The sequence below is a fragment of the Geotrypetes seraphini genome, chromosome 8 (assembly GCF_902459505.1).
Source record: "Geotrypetes seraphini chromosome 8, aGeoSer1.1, whole genome shotgun sequence".
NCBI classification, from domain to species: Eukaryota; Metazoa; Chordata; class Amphibia; order Gymnophiona; family Dermophiidae; genus Geotrypetes; species Geotrypetes seraphini.
This window is the reverse complement of record NC_047091.1, coordinates 161301375-161316999: the sequence shown is the minus strand read 5'-3', so window position 1 is coordinate 161316999 and position 15625 is coordinate 161301375. Positions and strand designations below refer to the sequence as shown.

The window sequence follows — 15625 nt, the reverse complement described above, 5'->3', positions numbered from 1 at the left end:
GCTAGCACACGCTATAGCGCGTGCTACTCTTCTGCGTGCACTAAAAAGGCTAGCGCACCTTAGTAAAAGGAGCCCTAAGTGGAAAAATGCCTCAGACTTAAGAGCATCAATAACATTCAATATTTAGTTGTGCTCTGACGTGAATATCAATCACTGGCTAGATTCCACCAGCCCATTTAAAAAAAAAAAATTTAATTTAATTCATTTTAGTATAAATAATTTAATCTTTAAAGTTATCTATATAAAGCTTATTTTTTATAAAACTAATCTCCTTTTATCCCTATATAAACCTAAATTCATCCAATCTTAGGCATTAATCCATCATAGTTCATTTTTTCTTTTCCTAATGGATTACTTCCTAGTCCATAGCTGTGCAAAAAATTTTCTTTAACAATTCATTCTAAAATTCATTCCTAATCCATGTCTGTGCAAGACGTTTTCACCAACAGTTCATTCTGAAGTTCATACATATTTTATCCATAGTTCAATTTTACAACTTATCTTCTTTTATATCCTTTTCTCAAATTGTGCTGGGTATCTTAATATTATTACTTTCTATGAGAAGTATTCCAGCTACTTTATCTTATTCTTTCAAAATGATAACAGTACTTATCTGGGATCACTTCGGCTTTTCCTCACAGAATATCAAACAGCCGCCTCTGCTTTCCCAATGAGGCACAGGGGGAATTTCTTCAGGATCCAACACTCAAGATCTTACACCATAAAGAGGTTTCATTAATTTTTGGAGGGGATTTTAATTTGACTAAGACACCTGAAGACCAACAGATGAATTTTAAGACATACAATATAATAGAACTTAAATGTGGAAGATGGATGGCACTGGATGTATCCGGGGATAGGCATTCACTTTTGTGCAGTACATGGTTCCTACTCTAGGACTGATCATATCTATGTAGATAGAGATTTGATACCCAGAGTTGCGCAGGCTTGGATAGAGCAAATCACTTGACCTGACCATGCACTGATTTGGGTTGAGCTAGCTACTTGGCATTTGAGTCAGGGGCAAAAATATTGAAGGCTGAAGGATAGTTTGTTGGATGATCCAGACGTTAGGCGTACATTGGAAACATGGATTTTGGAACACTTAAGAGCTCAATGTGGGTTATGAGGCCTTCCCTGCAACAATGAGAGAGGGACTAAAAGCCACACTACAGGGACACCTTTATTTCTTTAGCAAAGTTTTGCAAGAAAAAGTAAAAAGTAAGGAGACTCTTGCAGCAGATAGGCATATTAAAGTATACACAAACATCATCCATGGAATAGAGTGGTAGGCGGCAGTTGGAGGATGTGCAGAGGGAAATAAGATGTTATAATTTGGAGTGCCTGCACTATAACTTACACAAATCCAGTTGCTTAGTGGCCCATAGGCTGAAAGTGAGGCGTGCACAAAATAATATTTTGTCAATACATACTGCCACGAGACACTTGAATGGAACAAAACAGCAATAAGGGATGCTTTGTCAATTATTAGAAAGACCTATACTTATTGAGGAGGACGTTGACCCAGTAAAAATAGAGAGATATCTGGCTGCAGCGCAGATGGGAAAGATACAGGATACAGATGAAGTGTGTATGGAAAGGCCTCTCACTTTAATTGAAGTCTGATGAGCATTGGGATCCATGAAACCCAGGAAGTCGCCTGGATTGTAAAGTTTTATAAGAGTTTTCAAGATCTTCTCTTGCCTCCCTTGCTGCACTTCCTTAACTCACTGGAAACTGAGGATCAGTTCCCCTTTTTTATGCATCTAGCAGAGGTGACTTTTTTCCCCAAACGTGAAGGATCCCTTGAGCTGTGCCTCTTAAGGCCAATCTCCTTGCAGGATAGAGACATGAAGATCTTTTCTTGGATGCTGGCAGATCGCTTCATGAGCTGGATGCCTCACTTAGTGCATTCAGATCAATCGGGCTTTATAGATAGAGTGAGTGCGTCACTTGAGGCAGGAATCAGTGTGCCTCTCCACTGATACCAAGAAGGCCTTTGACAGGGTATCTTCACTCTTTATGTTTAAAGTGCTAGAAGCTCTTGGGTTAGGACTCAGGATGCGTGACTGGATACTAATATAATAAACCACTGGGGTCCATCATGTCTGTTTTATGGCTGTTTTGTAATATTTTATTGTGAATGTGGCATTGTAACCCTCCTTGTTAAAGGGGGGCTATAACCAAATAAACCATAAAGCGAATGGTAGCTTGTGAGGGAGTCTATTTGACACTACCACTACTCTCCCCTGCTGGATATCTCCTCACAATGCCAGAGCCACCTTAATATAAATAGCTCTTCATTAGAGCAAAGTGACACGGGAAGAAGAAATCAGGGAAATTTTGTCTCTCGTCTGTAGAGACTATATATACTTATGCGGATGATATCGTCATCCTATTGGAAAATAACCATGATCTTTGTAACTTGGCTACAGGTATAGATAGTTGCATCTCTAAGCTTCAGAGGTGGGCTAATTCCATCCAAATGAAATTAAATGCTTCAAAAACCAAATTACTTTGGATTGGGCCTAGATTAGAAATTCTTCCTGCTGTTGTTTTACTGAAGTCAGGTATCTCATTACAACTAGATTTCTCCTCCAGAGTTTTGGTACAGTCCACTATACTTGCTCAACTGGATTACTGTAATTCTGTATATTTGGGTATTAAACAGGGCAGCCTAGATTGACTGCAGCTAATACAGAGGCCAAACTTATCTTTGGAAAGAGAAAGTACAATCATGTGTCCCCGTTGTTGAGAAAGCTTCTTTGGCTCCCAGTTTGTTATAGGATACAGTTTAAGTGTGCATGTGTCATTTTTAAATTCCTTTATGGAATATTTGATCCTTCAATCCCTCTATGCTGGAATGCTATTAGATCCTGTCATTCAAGGATTACAACAATTTATAAATTATCATTTCCATCTTCTAGAGGACTTAAATGTTCCGGGAAACTTAGCAAAACTTTGTCATTTAAATTGGTGGAAATTTGGAATAAACTGCCAGACTCTTTTAAGACTGTTAGGTCAGTTACAGCAATTTCGGAAAGATCTAAAACTTGGTTGTTTACGCAATAGTTATTCAGACCAGTTCCTCCAACTATTTAAATATCTATCTAATCCTAACTAATAGTACTCTTTCCATTCGATTTACTAGATAACACAGTAGATGACGGCAGATAAAGACCCGAATGGTCCATCCAGCTGCCCAATCCGATTCAATCTAAAATGTTATCTTATTTTTTAATTAATTGTAAACCGAATTAAGTTCCTTCGGGAAAGGATTGGATATATAAATTGAAGACTAGATTAGATTAGATTAGGAACCAGGAAGTATAAAAGGCTAGAACTAGCTAGAGGAGGCCCAGGGGAAAGAAGGAGGAAGAGGTGATTTCCATATGCATTGTAATTACAACCCTTAGATACTCGGCTTGGCTGAGGTAAGTCAATATACCTTTTGTTGTTGAACACCTGTAATTTTGCTCCGAGGTCTGGCTGGGGCCAGACATCTATTGCCTGACACAGAAAAACTGTTGGAAGACTGTTTGGGGCATGGCAATCACAAGCTACAGTCCATGCTTTGGGTCCTGTCAGCTACAGGTCCCTCTCAGAACTTTTTGAACAAGAGGCTTTATTAGAGTGAAAAGTACAACATTAAGATCCCAAGCAACTAGAGGAGTCTTTTTTGGTGACTTAGTATGGAACAGGCCCTTTCATGAATATGGAAATTAAAGGATGCTCAGATAACGGTTTCTTATCCAAAAGTGATTGAAAACTGTAAAAACGCTCCCAGTCTGAAAACAGGCTTGGTCTGGGCAGAAAGTCCAAAAACAAAAACTGGGAAAAAATGAGAAGTTTTTACACCGGGAAAGTAGAAAAAGAAAGAAACTATGACAAAAAAATACTGGGAAGGTACAAAAAAATCTGAGTTTGGCGCACCTTTGGACTGACTCCAAAAGAACACAGTTTCTCAGCTCCACAGAAAATTGAGAACCAATTGTCTTACGAGCCAATGCTAGCTGGGAAGGAACTGCCACATGTGTGGTACGGGAAGTCTTGAGGCTTAAAAAAGTTTTAAATGACAGTGCACTTTTGCACTGTCTGTACCAGGTTCCATGGATGACGTCACCCACAGGTGAGAATATACTGCCTGCTTGTACTAGGATAAACATATTCACTTTGGGCTTCCTGAAAACCTGACTGGCTAGATACATTTTGAGGACTGGGTTGAGGAATTCCCAACTTAGACAATGCACACTCTAAAGCCAGAAGGTACTGCCAACACATCTTACACCACTTTACAAGAGGATACTGAAAAGTTCTCAGCCCAAACAAAAAGGGAATGACATAGAGCCATGAAACTTACAAATTATTCCACATATTCATCTCCAAGTTCAACACACTTAAGCACACCGTGTCTGAAGTTTCTGTATCCCTTCCAAAAAATACTCTGATATCTGGTCACTGAAATACTGCTCCGCTACTGCAATCACATCCGAATCACTTGAAAATTGTTGTCCTGCCAAACTCTTTTTAAGGTTTGGAAACAGAAAATAGTCAGAGGGAGCAAGATCTGGTAAGAAGGGTGAATGTCTATTCACGGAAACCTCAACTGCTTCAAAACATCCATTGTTTTGCCAGTCTTGTGAGCAGATGCATTGTCTTGCAAAAAAAGAACCCCTTTTCACAGCTTCCCTTTCCTTTTTTCTTTCAATACCTCCTTTAATCAGCATAGCAAGTTACAGTAGTATTCTGCACTAACTGTTGGGCCCCTTGGAAGACAGTCATTACAACACCTTCCTGATTCCAAAACATTGAGGCCATGACCTTTCCTGCTGACTTTTGGGTCATGAATTTGCTTAGCCTTGGAGAACCTGAGTGCTGCCATTGCATGGACTGTTGTTTTGACTCAGAATCAGTGATGTAACCATGTTTCAACAACAGTAACTGGTCATTCCAAAATGTTGGCACCAGCTCAATGAAAATGCTGCAAAATCAACTTGGAAGTGTACACTCAATGTCGCTTCTCATCAGCATTCAAACATTGGGGCAACCAATTGGCTGACAGCTTCTGCACACCCAGCTGCTCGTGAATTATACACCCAACGTGTTCCCAGGATATCTATAGTGTCTCTACACTATTCTGTTTCCTGCTTCTACAATGGATACAATCTTTACTATCAGAGGGTCATTTCCCACAAGAACTCAGCGAAATCATCATAACTCCGATATTAAAAGACCCCAAAGGAACAATGAACCAACCATCCAACTACAGACCCATAGCGTCAATCCCACTGTACGTCAAGCTGATGGAAGGCCTCGTAGCCAAAACCTTAACCTCATACCTAGACAAACAACTTACTTCACCCCACACAGTCTGACTTCAGAGCCAACAACAGCACGGAGACCCTACTAGGAACACTAATGGACACCGCCAGACAATACCTCTGTACAGGCAAGAAAATCCTGCTCATACAATTAGACCTTTCTGCAGCCTTCAACCTGGTTGACCACATTCTCATATATACTCTAGACTCCATTGGAATCTCAGACAAGGTATTTTCATGGTTCAAAGGCTTCCTACAATCCAGAACCTACAGGGTTAAAACAAAGCAAGAAAAATCAGAACCCTGGTTCAACCCCTGCGGAGTTCCCCAGGGATCACCCCTATCACCCACACTATTCAATATATACATAACCTCCCTCAGCTTCTACCTAGACAAACAGGGCATAACCTCATACAGCTATGCAGATGACATCACCATTCTCCTCCCCTTCGACCATCCAGAACCCACCATAACAAGCACAATACACAAAACACTCGAAACAGTAATAACATGGATGACAGAACACAAATTAAAACTTATCCCTGACAAAACAAACTTCATCCTCCTAGAAAACAATAAAATTCCTACCTTAACAAATCTAGTAATAAACTCGATCTCATACCCTATTCAACCCACACTAAAACTTCTGGGAGTACTAATTGACAGAGACTGTACCATGCAACCACAAATCAACAAAGTAATAAAAGCATCATTTGTGACTATGAGAAATCTAAGACAAATCCGAAAATTCTTTGTACAATCCCTTATCCTTGGACTAATAGACTATTGTAACATACTATACCTCCCATGTACAGCGACCATGATAAAACAATTACAAACTATACAAAATACAGCCCTAAGACTCATCTCTATTCATTGAAAAAAGATGACCACATCACAGAAGCATACCATGACTCTCACTGGCTCCCAATTCAAGCAAGAGTACACTTCAAATTCTACTGCCTACTATTCAAAGCTATTAACGGAGAAAGCCCAATCTACTGGAATAACTGACTAACTCAATCCTCCTCATCCAGGCACAGATGAACCCACTCACTTTTCACACACCCACAATCCAAAAATGTCAAACAAAAAAAAATATATGACAACCTAATAGCCACCAAAGCAGCTAAACTGGACAGATAAATCACCATTCTGTTGTCATCGACCACAGACTACAAAACCTTCAAAAAAGATACTAAAACCCTACTCTTCAAAAAATACATAAAAGCTATCTAATATGACCAGTTCCTACCTACCCACTCTACACCCTTAATATACTCTAATATGCTTCTAACTACCCAACTAATACTATAATGCTTCCATTTACCCAACACTTAAGATCTTGACAACTCTTTGGTAATTCTTATTACCCAACACTTATCACCTCAAGATCTCGACAACTCTTTGGCAATTCTTATGTAACTCTTATGACATCTCTTATGCTATCCCTGTAAATTTTTATGTAAACTTTTATGTAATCTCTGAAAACTTTTATGTAATCCGCCTTGAACCGCAAGGTATTGGCGGAATAGAAATCACTAATGTAATGTAATGTTTTAGCTGATATTTACTGATCTGTCAAAATCACGTCATGGACATGGTCAACAATTTCAGGAGTTGACACCGTTTGAAGCCTCACAGACCTTGCTGCATCATCTGTCTCAAAATATCCTCATTGAAAGTTTGTACACCACTTCTTCACTGTGGAGTATGATGGGCATTTGCCACTCAATGTTTGCATCATACATTCATGGATTTCCTTTAGAGTTTTCTTCTGCAGGAATAGGAACTTCATGGCAGCTCAGAGTTCCACACTTGAAAATTCCACACTTTTCATTGACATGGTTCAATCAATGATTTGAAACAAACAATGTCAAAACATAGCATTACGATTCTGCAAATTGGCACATTGAAAATAAAACAACACTCTTTTCAACTACAGTGGCAAAATAATACTCAGAATTTAGGAAATTAATTGGGCTGAGAACTTTTCCATATAAGCCTGTTTGGGGATAAAGCGAGCCATGTGCTGGACTCGGGGGATGTATTAATATCGTAAGACAAAATGCGACACCTGTGCCATACTAGTTAATTACTTCCTCTGGGAGGATCTCATTAACTACAGTCATCAGACTACATTTTTCCTGTCTATGCAATTTTGTTTCTTCAATCAATACATAAAACTAAGAATTCTGTACCTCATTTCTTGCTTTTGGACGATCAAGAAGAATTTTCAGTGCAAACCGTTCTTGAGTGGATTTTTTCACACAGACTCTAACAAAATAAAGCACGCAATTAACAGCTCCAGTAGTTCATACTATTTAAAATAATGTTGCATAAAATAATTTATAAACCATAAATAGTACTTAACATTTCAGAAAACCTCTTTAATATTAGAGGTATGACTACTGGACCTGGTAAACATCTTTATGGGCTGGCTTATCTTGCCTCCAAAAATCCAAGATCTGTTGTACCTCTTCAAGCAGAAACAGTAACAGATCTGTTGTACTTCGAATGCAGCTCACTAGGCTACTTTAAAACCACCAAATATACCGTATTTTCACGCAAATAACACGCACCCGTATAAAACGCGCACACGAATATAGCGCGCAGAAATCATGATGATTTGCACAAAAACTTTGATATACCGCGCTCACGGGTATACCGCGCATGCTGCCCGACGCTCCTTTCGCCCGCCCTGACTTTCCGTGCGCTGTCCCGACTCTCCGTTCACCCCCCCTGACTTCCGTGCACTGTCCCCCCTTGAAGGTCTGTCCCCATCCTGAAAGCCTGATGCCCCCCCCCGACGTCCGATACATCCCTCCCCCCCCCCGAAGGACCGCCGACTCCCCAACAATATCGGGCCAGGAGGGAGCCCAAATCCTCCTGGCCACGGCGACCCCCTAACCCCACCCCGCACTACATTACGGGCAGGAGGGATCCCAGGCCCTCCTGCCCTCGACGCAAACCCCCTCCCCCCCAAGAACCTCCGACCGCCCCCCAGCCGACCCGCGATCCCCCTGGCGACCCCCACGACCCCCCCACCCCCCTTACACCGCCGACTTCCCGACTTCCCGACAACACCGCCGACTTCCCGACAATATCGGGCCAGAAGGGAGCCCAAACCCTCCTGGCCACGGCGACCCCCTAACCCCACACCGCACTACATTACGGGCAGGAGGGATCCCAGGCCCTCCTGCCCTCGACGCAAACCCCCCTCCCCCCCAAGAACCTCCGACCGCCTCCCAGCCGACCCGCGATCCCCCTGGCGACCCCCACGACCCCCCCCACCCCCCTTCCCCGTACCTTTGGTAGTTGGGCCAGAAGGGAGCCCAAACCCTCCTGGCCACGGCGACCCCCTAACCCCACCCCGCACTACATTACGGGCAGGAGGGATCCCAGGCCCTCCTGCCCTCGACGCAAACCCCCCTCCCCCCCAAGAACCTCCGACCGCCCCCCAGCCGACCCGCGATCCCCCTGGCGACCCCCACGACCCCCCCACCCCCCTTCCCCGTACCTTTAGTAGTTGGCCGGACAGACGGGAGCCAAACCCGCCTGTCCGGCAGGCAGCCAACGAAGGAATGAGGCCGGATTGGCCCATCCATCCTAAAGCTCCGCCTACTGGTGGGGCCTAAGGCGCGTGGGCCAATCAGAATAGGCCCTGGAGCCTTAGGTCCCACCTGGGGGCGCGGCCTGAGGCACATGGTCGGGTTGGGCCCATGTGCCTCAGGCCGCGCCCCCAGGTGGGACCTAAGGCTCCAGGGCCTATTCTGATTGGCCCACGCGCCTTAGGCCCCACCAGTAGGCGGAGCTTTAGGATGGATGGGCCAATCCGGCCTCATTCCTTCGTTGGCTGCCTGCCGGACAGGCGGGTTTGGCTCCCGTCTGTCCGGCCAACTACTAAAGGTACGGGGAAGGGGGGTGGGGGGGTCGTGGGGGTCGCCAGGGGGATCGCGGGTCGGCTGGGGGGCGGTCGGAGGTTCTTGGGGGGGAGGGGGGTTTGCGTCGAGGGCAGGAGGGCCTGGGATCCCTCCTGCCCGTAATGTAGTGCGGGGTGGGGTTAGGGGGTCGCCGTGGCCAGGAGGGTTTGGGCTCCCTTCTGGCCCAACTACCAAAGGTACGGGGAAGGGGGGGTGGGGGGGTCGTGGGGGTCGCCAGGGGGATCGCGGGTCGGCTGGGAGGCGGTCGGAGGTTCTTGGGGGGGAGGGGGGTTTGCGTCGAGGGCAGGAGGGCCTGGGATCCCTCCTGCCCGTAATGTAGTGCGGTGTGGGGTTAGGGGGTCGCCGTGGCCAGGAGGGTTTGGGCTCCCTTCTGGCCCGATATTGTCGGGAAGTCGGCGGTCGTTCGGGGTGGGGGTGCGAGTGGTCCTGCCGGGGGGGGGGGATGTATCGGACGTCGGGGAGTCGGCCGGGCAAGAGGGCTTGGGCTCCCTCTTGCTCCGATCGTGGATGCGGGTGCGGATGGGAGCGCGTGCGAGCGGTCGTTCGGGGTGGGGGTGCGAGCGGTCCTGCTGGGGGGGTGAATCGGGCGTCGGGCGGGGTGGGAACTATGTTTTAAAACTTTGGTATACCGCGCTCACGCATATAACGCGCGAGGGGTATGCGCGGTAGGTAAAAACGCGTATAACGCGCGCGTTATATGCGTGAAAATACGGTAGTAGAACCTCAGTTATCCGGCACCTATGGGGATTGGTGTATGCTGGATAACTTTTTTTGGTTGCTTGAGAGTTCTGTATTAGAAAGCTTGTCTAACCCAGATCTCAATTCCCCACCCCCCAAAAATTCCCTCCTGTCCTGAAGCATGAGAAGCAGGTGGCGATACTATGCCGCGAATCCACTCCCTCCCTTCCTTCCTTGACTGAAGCATCAGCCAGTCAGTAGGAGGCAGCACTCAAAACAGGCTGCTCGTGGTCAGCCATGGCAGGGCTTTTCCTTTGACATATCACGTATCAGAGGAAAGACCCTGCCAGGGCTGACCGTGAGCAGTCTGTTTTGAGCACTGCCTCCTGCTGACTGGCTACCGATTCAGGGAAGAGAGGGAGGGAGGAGGGTTTGTGGCTCAGGACCACCACCTGCTTTGGGGGTATTGGGGGGTTTGCAGCTCAGGAACACCACTACTTCTGCTGCTTCGGGGCTTGAGGTCTGTCGGACTGCAGCCCTGCACCTCCCCCCTGAAGGCCTGTACCCCCATTCCTGAAGGCCTGTCCCCCCCCTTGAAGGCCTGCCTGTCCTCCCTGAAGGCCTATGACACCATCCCTAGCCTGTCCCCTCTTTGAAGGCCTGTCCCCCCCCTTAAAGGTCTGTACCATGCACCCCCCCTTAAAGGCCTGCACCCCCCCAAGGCCTGTCCCACCCCCTCCCAAAGGCCTGCCTGTCTCCCCTGAAGGCCTATGCCACCATCCCTGGCCTGTCCCCCCATAAAGGCCTGTTCCCCCCCCCCCAAGGCTTGTCCCCCCTGAAGGACTGCCCCTCCTCCCGAAGGCCTGCCTGTCCCCCCTGAAGGCCTATGCCACCATCCCTGACCTGTCCCCTCTTTGAAGGCCTGTCCCCCCCCTTAAAGGCCTGTTCCCCGTTAAAGGCCTGTTCACCCCTTGAAGGCCTGCACCCCCCCAAGGCCTGTTCCACCCCCTGAAGGACTGCCCCCCCAAAAGACTGTTCCCCCCCCCCCCGGGTAGGCCTCCCCGAACCGTTTACCTTACAGCTTCAGCCTGCAGCCGAAGATCACGGTTACAGCGTCTTTGCACTGCAGTGCTTTGAGCTGTTTCCTCTGTTGCAGTCCCGCCCCTCCTCTGATGTCAGAGGCAGGATCGCGGCGGAGGAAACAACTCAAAGCACTGCAGTGCAAAGACGCTGTAACTGTGATCTTCGGCTGTAAGCTGAAGCTGTAAGGTAAATGGTTCGGGGAGGCCAGGGGGAACATGGAGGCCTTCCCGGAGGGGGGGGCGGTGCGCAGTCTTTTGGGGGGGGGGCAGTCCATCCGGGGGGACAGTTCTTCGGGGAAGCCAGGAGGGAAGCCGGACGCAGCACTTCTCGACTGACCCTCCCTCCTCGCCCTCTAAAACAGGTGTGGCAGCGGCCAGCCAGCAAGAGCAGCGCTGCCGCTCCTGCTTTAGGGAGCGAGGGGAGAGGGTCCGAATCGGGAAGCCGATTTTTAAAAAATTTAAATTGATTCGAATCGATTCACCCAAAGTGAATCGGTGAACCGATTTGAATTGTGAATCGGGTAGCACTAGTAGGTAGTAGGGAGGTAGGGAGGAGAAGGAAGAGTGCAGGTTTGAAGATGAGCTGCTTGCTACATTGCTGGATTCTGCCAATACAGTACAGTGACCTATCCAAGGGCATAATTTATTAAGTTCTTTCCCCACAGACACAGAGTAGGAAGACAGCACATTGGGCCCTAAGAGAGCTGAATTTAAACCTTTTTTGGGGGGGAGACTTATCAAGAACTCACTTACTGACTTGTAGATTCAGCTTGTTTGTTTTGTCTACCAATACGTACCAAATGCCATTTTAGTAAACCATCTGCAAAGCTGCTGGCTCTTTTCTAGATCACTGGCCATTCTCTCTCATCTTACATTTGATAAAGTACCAACTGCTATAGTAAGAAGTCCCTATATCTATTCCCTGTGATTTGCTGGTCAATAGTTAAAAAGCTCAGTGGTAGCATCATATGGAGAGGCATTCCCTATGCTAAATGGTGTCATGGATTGGCAGTAAAGTACAAATATCAGTGCCAGCAAATGAGTCACTGCCATTGTCTATACCCTGGGTGAGAACCTGAAAAGGGCAGCCAATGCTTTCCAACTATAAATATATAAAGGCCAATCTGACAGATATGGCTTGCTGATGCAGCTGGATTTCAATATGTCCCTTGACAAGAAATGCTAACGCTGGAGCTCAGTTAATGGAAATTTTTCTCTCAATTTCAGTAGTCTTCTGGATTGACCAAAGGAGTAAGACTATGGAAGTGGTATTAAAAAGCAAATGGCATGCAAGCCAAATTGATACTTAAACAAAAATCAATCAAGTCCCTAAGAAAATTCCAAACAGCAGATTTCATGCCATGTCAATAAATATAATCCTCCAAATAACGAACGACACTTATGGGTTGGTCTACATCACAAAAACGGTCCTACCCACCACAGGAGTGGACCTTGGTACCACAAAAGACCAGGTAACACAGAAGAAAAGAGATGTCAATAAACATAACAGTTTAAAGTTAACACTAACTTTCACGGAGGATCACTGGAAGCTTGTTCAGCTCAGGTAAGTGTGATGTCAGTTAAGGGGAGGGGGTCCTGGTGTATGACAGCAGCATCAGTCATCTTGGGGAGGGGTTGTGGTAAGGAGGGACAGCAGTGTGCCAATGGTCATCGGGAAGGGGGAGGGACATTAGTGCCATGGTCATCATGGCGGGGAGACGGGGGAAGAAGGACACTAGCGCTGGTCATCGGATGTAGTGGTGGAGGGCAGAAGGAGGGACAGCAGCACACCAATTATAAAATTGCTCAGGCTTTCCTTAGCACTTTGTCTCTCTGAAAATAACAATGTTAACCTCTGAAGACCTTTGTAGTGTATTATCAGTACTTTTGGCCTCTAAATTTTCATCTGCTTATATGTGGTTCTTTGAAAATGTATAAGTCTAAACCAGTGATGGCTAACCTTTTTGAGCCCAAGTGCCCAAACTGCCGCACAAAACCAAAGAATTTCTCAAAGTGCCAGCACGTCAATTAAACCTTAATAACAAGATTTTAGTATCTAAAAACTCTTTATAAAGTTGCCTGAACTATGTAACATCATTTTTAAAGGTTGGAATCTTTGTATTGTCAGAGAATCAATTTGATTCACAATCCTTTGGTTTTCATTTCAATTTATTGGCAATTTATGTTTTAATGATTTCATTCAATTTAATGAATTTAGGAAGAATTTGATTCAGTTACACAATATATTTTAAATGTATTATTCACATAACATGTCAAATGTATCCTGAGTAAAAAAAAAAAGATAAACTTCTTAAAACTATTACCGTATTTTCACGCAAATAACGCGCACCCGTATAAAACGCGCACACGGGTATAGCGCGCAGAAATCACGATGATATGTACAAAAACTTTGGTATACCGCGCTCACGGGTATACCGCGCATGCTGCCCGACGCTCCTTTCGCCCGCCTTGACTTTCCGTGCGCTGTCCCGACTCTCCGTTCACCCCCCCTGACTTCCGTGCACTGTCCCCCCTTGAAGGTCTGTCCCCATCCTGAAAGCCTGATGCCCCCCCCCCCCGACGTCCGATACATCCCTCCCCCCGAAGGACCGCCGACTCCCCAACAATATCGGGCCAGGAGGGAGCCCAAATCCTCCTGGCCACGGCGACCCCCTAACCCCACCCCGCACTACATTACGGGCAGGAGGGATCCCAGGCCCTCCTGCCCTCGACGCAAACCCCCCTCCCCCCAACGACCGCCCCCCCCAGCCGACCCGCGACCCCCCTGGCGACCCCCACGACCCCCCCACCCCCCTTCCCCGTACCTTTGGTAGTTGGGCCAGAAGGGAGCCAAACCCTCCTGGCCACGGCGACCCCCTAACCCCACCCCGCACTACATTACGGGCAGGAGGGATCCCAGGCCCTCCTGCCCTCGACGCAAACCCCCCTCCCCCCAACGACCGCCCCCCCCCCAAGAACCTCCGACCGCCCCCCCAGCCGACCCGCGACCCCCCTGGCGACCCCCACGACCCCCCCACCCCCCTTCCCCGTACCTTTGGTAGTTGGCCGGACAGACGGGAGCCAAACCCGCCTGTCCGGCAGGCAGCCAACGAAGGAATGAGGCCGGATTGGCCCATCCATCCTAAAGCTCCGCCTACTGGTGGGGCCTAAGGCGCGTGGGCCAATCAGAATAGGCCCTGGAGCCTTAGGTCCCACCTGGGGGCGCAGCCTGAGGCACATGGGCCCAACCCGACCATGTGCCTCAGGCCGCGCCCCCAGGTGGGACCTAAGGCTCCAGGGCCTATTCTGATTGGCCCACGCGCCTTAGGCCCCACCAGTAGGCGGAGCTTTAGGATGGATGGGCCAATCCGGCCTCATTCCTTCGTTGGCTGCCTGCCGGACAGGCGGGTTTGGCTCCCGTCTGTCCGGCCAACTACCAAAGGTACGGGGAAGGGGGGTGGGGGGGTCGTGGGGGTCGCCAGGGGGATCGCGGGTCGGCTGGGGGGCGGTCGGAGGTTCTTGGGGGGGGGCGGTCGTTGGGGGGGAGGGGGGTTTGCGTCGAGGGCAGGAGGGCCTGGGATCCCTCCTGCCCGTAATGTAGTGCGGGGTGGGGTTAGGGGGTCGCCGTGGCCAGGAGGGTTTGGGCTCCCTTCTGGCCCGATATTGTCGGGAAGTCGGCGGTCCTGCCGGGGGGGGGGGGGATGTATCGGACGTCGGGGAGTCGACCGGGCAAGAGGGCTTGGGCTCCCTCTTGCTCCGATCGTGGATGCGGGTGCGGGTGGGAGCGCGTGCGAGCGGTCGTTCGGGGTGGGGGTGCGAGCGGTCCTGCTGGGGGGGTGAATCGGGCGTCGGGCGGGGTGGGAACTATGTTTTAAAACTTTTGTATACCGCGCTCACGCATATAACGCGCGAGGGGTATGCGCGGTAGGTAAAAACGTGTATAACGCGCGCGTTATATGCGTGAAAATACGGTAACTGTGTCAAGACTCGGTGTGTATTCCCAAAGAGTCTATACATGTTTTTTTGTAAAATTTACAATCAAATTAGAAAATAGTTAAATCATTACATTTCTAATAATATGATGTAAAGAAAACAAAAGAGCTTTCAATTAAACCAACCGTTTTTATTGGAAATTTCAGATTGGAATACAACAGGGCCATGTAAAGTCCCTTTTTTAAATAACATCTTTAAATAATATTTAAATAACTTAGAAAGTGTCTTAACTGCAAACTGAAAACACTGCTTCATGTAAACATATGCATTGGGCATGCTGTGAAAAAAATTAATGTGATTTTTGTTGTTGCATGCATGCTGATAACTTGTCAATCCTTGGCTCATAGTGCGTTAATTTCAGAGCAACACATGCAGCACTCATGTCATCCGTTAATCTGTTTCTAGCATCAGATTTTATATGATTCAAAGCCGAAAACAGCTGCTCACAAGCATAGGACGACCCAAACAAAGTAAGAAGAGCAATCCCAAGTGCTTTCATGGACTTAAAATTGTCTGGCAGAGAATTCCACGCTTTTAGGATTTCATTTTCAGAACTGCTAGCAGTGATTTCATTTGTCACCCTTTCACACTCAATACGTTCAAGAGC

The 15625-nt window shown here is 47.5% G+C and overlaps 1 protein-coding gene across 6 annotated transcripts in view; it reads right to left on the bottom strand.

Moving 5' to 3' along the window:
• Positions 1–15625, bottom strand: part of MAPKAPK5 (MAPK activated protein kinase 5) — a 157887-nt gene that overhangs the window by 96267 nt on the left and 45995 nt on the right. For 4 of the 6 annotated variants that reach the window (XM_033954489.1, XM_033954490.1, XM_033954487.1 and 1 more), the window contains exon 3: positions 7523–7598. In XM_033954489.1, the coding sequence (XP_033810380.1) occupies positions 7523–7598 (76 nt within the window). Of the gene's footprint in view, positions 1–7522; positions 7599–15625 lie in introns of those variants that run through there. The other 2 variants (XM_033954493.1, XM_033954492.1) reach the window with 1 other exon arrangement.